This window comes from Nelusetta ayraudi, unplaced genomic scaffold (assembly GCF_046127955.1).
Source record: "Nelusetta ayraudi isolate G7.1 ecotype Tasmania unplaced genomic scaffold, CSIRO-AGI_Nayr_v1 ptg000014l, whole genome shotgun sequence".
Taxonomy (NCBI): domain Eukaryota; kingdom Metazoa; phylum Chordata; class Actinopteri; order Tetraodontiformes; family Monacanthidae; genus Nelusetta; species Nelusetta ayraudi.
The window spans coordinates 805,001-812,500 of record NW_027466064.1 but is presented as its reverse complement, the minus strand read 5'-3'; the positions used below and the strand labels follow the sequence as shown (position 1 = coordinate 812,500).

Sequence of the window (7,500 nt, the reverse complement as noted above, 5' to 3'; positions counted from 1 at the left end):
ACGTGACCAAATGGCAGCGTCACACGAGTGGGCGGAGACCTGTCTTCCAGCGCTGGTGGAGATGAACTCCTGGTAGATTCTTGCAGCCCTGGTGGCCATCCTGCTGGGGGGGCGTGTCCTCTTGAATTTCTCCACAGCCAACCAGAAGTCCAGGTTCTCCTCGCTGAACTCGGAGCGCAGGAAGTGACGGAACACGGCCAGACCGTCTGGCCAATCAGAGAGGGACACACGCGTTACTCAGCAGGATCATGTGATGTGTCTCGGCATTGTTGGGGGCGTGGCCTGTGATGTCACAGTCAGACACTTTTTCAACGGTTTGTTTGTTTGTTGGATTGAGTGCCTTACACTGATTGGTCAGCAGGGCCTCCAGACTCTCCGCCCACCTCTGCACCTCCTTGAGTGAAGGTCTGTAAAGGAAGAACCACAGCTGAGACCCGCCTCCTTCTCCAGGATGGACCAATCAGGAGCAAGAACCCCACACTCAGAGTTGATTGCTCCAGCTGAGTGTCTAGAAGTGGATCCTCAGAGTGGTCCAGGTCAGGCTCAGTAAAGCCTGACTTTACTGAGCCTGACCTGGACCCTCTGGGTTCCCTGCTGTCTGGTTCCTACCTGTGGTTCCTCAGAGCTTTTTCCAGACTGTTGTCCTGGAAGCACCTGCTGCTCCACCTGCTGCTCCACCTGCTGCTGCTGCTGCTGCTGCTGCTGCTCCGCCTGCCCAGGAACGCCAAGCGGCTGCAGACGTCGGCCGCTCTGAGGACGAAGGTGGAGGTGACAATGATGATGACGGTGATGATGGTGCTGGACCAGCAGGTGTCGTGTGACTCTGCAGCGGGCGGTGCCGGCCGTCTGTGATGCAGCGTGTCTGTAGTTTACTCACATAGTTTTGGTCTTCTGCAGCTGAAGGTTCCTGGAGCCGCCGTCCTGAAGCAACACAACAACAACAACAACAACAGCATCAGGGCAACGTTGCTCATCAGCCCCGCCTACTCATCTGGTCATGTGAGGCTCAGTGGCTGCATCATCACTAGGTCAAGATATGAGCGACATCAGCGACATCATCATGAGTGACTGCCCACCGCTGCCCCCTACTGGTCTCCACGGTCACTAACTGGGCTTTACTGGTCTCTGCTGCCCTCTGCTGCCCTCTGCAGGTCACTGCTGCCCACTGCAGGTCACTGCTGCCCTCTACTGCCCTCTGCAGGTCACTACTGCCCGCTACTGGTCTCTGCTGCCCTCTGCAGGTCACTGCTGCCCTCTGCTGCTCTCTGCAGGTCTGTGCTGCCCTCTGCAGGTCTGTGCTGCCCTCTGCAGGTCTGTGCTGCCCTCTGCAGGTCTGTGCTGCCCTCTGCAGGTCACTACTGCCCTCTACTGCCCTCTACAAGCCTCCACTGGTCTCTGCTGATTCCTGAACCTGATGCTTCATGGTTTTGCTACCTTGTTGCCAGTCAGAAGCAGCAGCATGTGGTGCAGAGTCCCGCCCTCTCCGGTCAGATGCTTCCTTAGAGTGTTAATGGAGGGGCGGCGGGAAACAGAATCTGGATCCAAGGCGGTCATGGTCTTGGTGAGTCGGTGGATGGTGCTGTCAGAGAGGAACCGTGGAGATCTTGGTTCCTTCAGCAGGGAACCTTCTGAGAGGGAGCGATGCAGGCCTAGCAGGAAGTGAGCAGGAAGAGAGCAGGAAGTGACTGATTTAGCCTGTTAGACTGAGTGTTTTAGCCTGTTAGCCTGAGTGTTGCAGGCTGTTAGCCTGAGTGTTTTAGCCTGTTAGCCTGAGTGTTGCAGGCTGTTAGCCTGAGTGTTTTAGCCTGTTAGCCTGAGTGTTGCAGGCTGTTAGCCTGAGTGTTGCAGCCTGTTAGCCTGAGTGTTTTAGCCTGTTAGCCTGAGTGTTGCAGGCTGTTAGCCTGAGTATTGCAGCCTGTTAGCCTGAGTGTTTTAGCCTGTTAGCCTGGGTGTTTTAGCCTGTTAGCAGTGACTGTTTGGGCCTTTTAAGCACTGACCTCTGTAATTGGACAACGACCCTTCACAGTCCCTTTCGTGCTCGTCTTCATCACTCTCCTCCTCTTCCTCTGCTTCATGCATGTTGAATGGGGTGAGATGCAGACCCCGCCCCCAAGCACCTCCCACATTCTCTGAGGTATCTGATGCGCTCTCCCCCTCCCCCTGCTGCCGCTCCTCCACCACGAGCCTCCTCATCATCCCCTCCTCCTCCTCTTCTGCTCCCACTCTTTCCTTCCAGATGGCGCTGTTCTGGGCAGCAGAGGAAGGGGGAGGAGGTTGGAGGTCTGGATGGAGGGTGGAGCTCCTGGAGGGAGGTGATGAGGAGAAGAATGGGGAAAGAGGAGGGAGGGACAGAGAAGGAGAGGAACAGGTAAAGGGAGGTCCTGGGGAGTAGAGAGGAGGAGGAGGAGGAAGAGGAGGTCTGATGGGCTCACAGATGGAAGAGTAGGAGTGCAGGAGGGGAGGGTCGGGGGTGGAGTAGGGAGAAGATGGACGATAAAGGAGGTCCTGATGGACAGAGAGGAGACCAAAGTCAGAGGAGATGTCTGAGAGCTGAGGAGGAGAGAAGGAGGAGGAGCAGTGAAGAGAGAGGAGGAGAGGAGGGACAGGAGAGAAGGAGGAGGAGCAGAGGAGGGAGAGGAGAGAAGAAGGAGGAGCAGAGGAGGGAGAGGAGAGAAGGAGGAGGAGCAGAGGAGGGAGAGGAGAGAAGAAGGCAGCAAATTAGAATCAGCTGATGCAGACAGGAAATAAGTCAGGGTGAAAAATCTCACTCCCGAATTCCCGGTCTCTTAGTGTGCGAGCGAGGTGACGTTGCGTTCTCTGCAACGTGTTGCTTTGCAGACAACAAACTCTCTGCAGTGTGAACAGCAGATGGCGCTCAGGGGCATCGATGCTGCAAGAATCCTCTGGCTCGCTGAGGTACTCTACCTGGAGGGCGTGTCCTCTGTGGGCGTGGCCAGCGTCCGAGGCTCTGGGCTGTAAGTGGACGATGTCGTGCAGACACAAACTGACTCGCAGCTTCTGCTCCATGCTGAACGCCTCCAGAGTGAAGAGTGAGGCTGCAGGGGGAGGAGTCTGCAGGAAGTGGAGGAGGAGGGGCTCCGAGGGCACTGCACACACACACACACACACACACACACACACACACACACACACACACACAGTCTTGTTCGTTACATACACTTCCAGGGGTTTGTGTGTGTGTGTGTGTGTGTGTGTACCCTCAGTGAGCTGCAGTGTGTTCAGGAACGCTGGACTTTGCAGGACGTTGCAGCGTCCGGCGCCGTCCTCCCTGGTGAGGAGCAGGAGGTCACTGTAGATCAGCACTGTCACCTGCCACACACACACACACGTTAGACTCTATCAATCCACATAATGATGGTTCTGATCCGGCCGGGCTCCAACCTTTGCAGGAGGGTTCTGGTCCAGGTGCAGGATCATCTCTTCGGCCATCAGCAGGGTCCGGTCCGGACTGCACAGGTCCAAAGGCTGCAGACACACAAACGTCTGTCGGGAGAACAACGCAACGACAGCAGCGTGTTGTGATTGCAGGTTCTGGTTCTGGTTCTGACCTGCACGGAGACGGGGAAGATGAGGGTCTTGGGAGGCAGCGTGCCGCAGGTTCCGTAGGAGGAGCACGGAATGTGTGACTGGACCACGGTGCAGTTCTGGTAGTTGGCGTAGGCGGTGGGCGGGGCCAACGAAGAGGAGGTGGGTGGGGGCAGGGTAGAGGTGCAGCCACTGAACGGACCGGGTCGGGCCTCTTGGAGCAGACTGTGCCCCCTGCTGGGGTGAGTCTGGTACAGCCGTCCTGAAGACCAGCAGGAGAACCATCAACAGGAGAACCATCAACAGGAGAACGAGCAGCAGTAGAACCATCAACAGTAGAACCATCAACAGTAGAACCAGCAGCAGTAGAACCATCAACAGTAGAACCATGAACAGTAGAACCATCAACAGGAGAACCATCAACTGTAGAACCATCAACAGTTGGCCTTGCGGCCGCAATCACAGCCACACCACTGGGTGGCGTCGTACCGATGGTCCCACCACTGTCAGTGTAAACCGGCTGCAGCAGCTGCAACACACACAGACACACACAGACACAGACAGTCAGTGCTGGGTCCAGGTCCAGGTCCAGGGTTTGCGGTGCTGCTGGACTCACCTGGGCTCCGGTGTTGACAGGTGACAGGATGATGTAATTGTCTCCATGCGATGACGTCACGGTGCCGAGGGCGGTGCCGAGGGCGGCGCCGTCAGCTGAGTATTCCGGCGCCTCCTGCCGGCGGTCTCCTTCCCGGTCCTCGGGCCGGTCCCTCCACAGCGAGCCCAGCGCCCCCAGACTGGACCTGAAGCCAGAGCCATGGCCTCGGCGGCCGTGTTTGCTGTGGGGGGGCTGGCGCAGCAGCTTTCTGCCCGGGGCCTGGGCAGCAGAGGGGGTGGGGCAGCAGAGGGGGCGGGGCACCATCAGGTCCGTGGCTGACACCGAGTCAGGGTGTCGGACGTGTCTGGCACTCACCAGACTTTGTGTTTGTGGGCGGGGCCAAGCTCCACATCCTGACCTGAGCTCAGGTAGACCTCTCCACACCACCAGGGCGATGTGAGAAGAACTCCTGAAAACATCGGCGGCCCAGTTCAGAACCAGAACCGGCGACTTCAAGCTGCTGCCGCCCTGAAGCTCCGCCCCCTCACAGCCGGTGTTACCTGATCGCGTGGGCGAGGTCCACACACTTCCAGGTCTCCACAGGAAGTCCGTTCAGCTGCAGGACCAGGTCTCCCTGGCAGAGCCCGGACTGGTGGGCGGGGCCTCCTACAAGATGCACACAGCCAATGGGTGACAGAGTCACAAGCTGTGTGTCCATCACCAGCTTTTATTGCCAAGTTTAGGTTTGCAGCTACAGACTCACAACACAACACAACACAACACAACAGTGTTTGGCAGCGACGACGTGTGAAGTGAACTTTGAAATAACCTCCAGTGTGTGTGTGTGTGAGTGTGTGTGTGTGTGTGTGGTGTGTGTGTGTGTGTGTGTGAGAGTGAGTGTGTGTGTCTCACCAGTGTCCACCCCCTGCACTCTGACTGGACAGTCAGAGCAGATTGTGAATCCGAAGCCGTCTTTTCCTCGCACTACGTTAACCTGCAGGACAGACAGCAGCAGTCAGTGGGGGGGTGGCTCCACAGCGCCCCCGTCAGGACAAACCCAACCTGACACCTGCCCACTTTGTGCCGCCTGCTGTGTCGTGTGGGCAGAAGGAACAGGAAGTGATGTCATCTTCCTGTTAAGGTTTGTTCAGTTTGGGAGCGTCCCAGTGCAGGGGCTGCAGTAAGCCCGCTCAGCCTGAGGGGGGCGCTGTGTGCGACCCTGTGGACAGAATCCTGGCTGCTGCGTCTCCCAGCTGTTTCCATGACTGTGTCGACAGTGAAAGGTCGACTCCGCCCACTTTTCTGTTCACAAAGGAGGTTAAATATGCCCACTGCAGACTGACAGGCTGATATTACTGCAGTTCCACCACCTCGTGTCAAAGGTCACACCGACTCCTACTGAGTTGCCCAGTCTCACAGAGTCACTTGCTTGGACCCTGGATCCGGACTTGCCCAGAACCAGAGAACTGAGCCGCTAACAGAACCAGAGAACTGAGTCACTAAGAGAACCAGATCATTAACTCAGTGACAGAACCGGATCACTGAGTTGACTGGACCGACCCGACCAGGAGCTCAGAGCGAGCAGTCAGACCGGTCCAGACCGGTTCCACCTGAGACAGCAGCAGTATTTGTGTAGCCAAGGACAACGCGAAGGACCTCCGCTTTTCTCACTCACTCTCTCACACACACACACACACACACACACACACACACACACACACACACACACACACACACTGTAATATTCATGGCAAACACACTAAAACTCTCATCCACTTTCCATCTGTGTGAATTATTGACAGTTATGCCTCTCTGTCACACTCACACACACACACACACACACACACACACACAATCTAAAAAACACAACAACAAAAAAGCAAAAGGAAAGCAGTGCTACAGCAGACAGGGGGCGCTAGGCCCTCCTGACCCAACCCGAGACTGTGGAAATGAACCCGACCTGGTTCTGGATCCAGAACAGCAGGCAGCAGGAAGTTCTGCAAAGCGGTTCTGCAAAGCGGCGCTGACTACAGCGCTTTGGAACCTGAGCGAATGCTCCAAGGAGGAATGGAACCTCCTCAGAACCTCCTCAGAACCTCGGAGACCCGGGTGGAAACACACCTGGGGCAGGTTCTGTTCGATGCAGCTCTGACACAGACGGTGGATGGTGTGCATGACAGCGGCTCCGGCAGTCCATCCGGTCCTCCGGCCCAGCAGAAACAGTTCTGAACCACAGGTCCAGGAGGGTCCAGTTTAGGGTTCAGACAGCAGGAATCCAGAGAACCAGAACCAGAACCAGATAACACAGGTCCGACCAAGTGTGAGAGCCTCTGTGGTGTGTCGCTGCATGTTACAATACACTCGGTCTGTGTGTGTGTGTGTGTGTGTGTGTGTGTGTGTGTGTGGGAACCAGTGGACAGAAGAATGGCAGGAAACACACATGGGCTCACAAACACGGTGTGTATCCCTGCGATAAGACACACACTTCCCGTCAGTGCAGACACACACACACACATCCACACAGAGTCTGTGGCACATCAGCCAATCACAGCTCCTAATTGATGACCATGGCGTCCAAGCAGTGTATGTGTCAGTGGGCAGGGCTAAGTAGGTTACGGTGCAGACGGGTCTCCATCCAATCGTCAGGTTTACAGATTCAGCAACCAAATGATTGAATATGTGATGGACCCTCAGGACCAATCAGAGGAGAGGGTGTGTCTCAGAAGCTTTGTTCAATGTTGAAAAATCAATAAAGTAAAAAAAAAGCTGGAGGACACAAACCAGGAAGTGGAAACTAGAAACATTCAAAGGTGAATAATTCAAAGCAAAGACACAGCTTCACTGTGTGTGTGTGTGTGTGTGTGTGTGTGTGTGTGTGTGTGTTTTACAGTGTGACCAGCAGAAGGTTGAATCTATAATTTAATGCATGTGAATCTTTGATGACACACACACACACACACACACACACACACACACACACACACACACACACACACACACACACACACACACACACACACAGTGAAGCTGGATGTTTTACTGATGTGATTGGTTCAGCATTATGCTAAAGCTAATGCTAGCAGCCTAAGTCCTGTGCTGAATGCCGTTTCTGATGAGAGACGGAACTGCAAGGAGCCGCCCGTCCTGACAGGTGGGTCCAGGTGAGGTCAGAAGCAGGTCCGGCCAGTAGAGGGCAGTCACCTCTGCCCAAGCCACGCAACCAGCAGGATGTGTTGCTTCAGTGGCAGAACCTGTCACCAGTCTTCAGTCTAGGGACCGGTTCGGTCGGACTGGTCTGATACACTGGTATATGGCGCCAACATGTTTTAAGACTCAGAACCAGAACTTCCAGGTTTCTG

General features: G+C 55.6%; 1 protein-coding gene across 1 annotated transcript in view; it reads right to left on the bottom strand.

Annotated features, from left to right (window-relative positions):
* The window catches only part of LOC142886083 (regulator of G-protein signaling 3-like), a 12,209-nt gene that overhangs the window by 702 nt on the left and 4,007 nt on the right, over positions 1 to 7,500 (bottom strand). The window contains exons 11-28 of the mRNA XM_076022996.1: positions 7,475 to 7,500; positions 6,263 to 6,395; positions 5,054 to 5,135; positions 4,702 to 4,807; positions 4,517 to 4,610; positions 4,163 to 4,420; positions 4,036 to 4,075; positions 3,570 to 3,808; positions 3,403 to 3,486; positions 3,219 to 3,330; positions 2,926 to 3,107; positions 1,998 to 2,550; positions 1,435 to 1,649; positions 878 to 921; positions 707 to 750; positions 610 to 664; positions 346 to 407; positions 40 to 206 (exon numbers count right to left, since the gene is read on the bottom strand). The exon at positions 7,475 to 7,500 is cut by the window's right edge and continues 200 nt beyond it. Of these exons, the coding sequence (XP_075879111.1) occupies positions 40 to 206; positions 346 to 407; positions 610 to 664; positions 707 to 750; positions 878 to 921; positions 1,435 to 1,649; positions 1,998 to 2,550; positions 2,926 to 3,107; positions 3,219 to 3,330; positions 3,403 to 3,486; positions 3,570 to 3,808; positions 4,036 to 4,075; positions 4,163 to 4,420; positions 4,517 to 4,610; positions 4,702 to 4,807; positions 5,054 to 5,135; positions 6,263 to 6,395; positions 7,475 to 7,500 (2,496 nt within the window). The remainder of the gene's footprint in view (positions 1 to 39; positions 207 to 345; positions 408 to 609; positions 665 to 706; positions 751 to 877; positions 922 to 1,434; positions 1,650 to 1,997; positions 2,551 to 2,925; positions 3,108 to 3,218; positions 3,331 to 3,402; positions 3,487 to 3,569; positions 3,809 to 4,035; positions 4,076 to 4,162; positions 4,421 to 4,516; positions 4,611 to 4,701; positions 4,808 to 5,053; positions 5,136 to 6,262; positions 6,396 to 7,474) is intronic.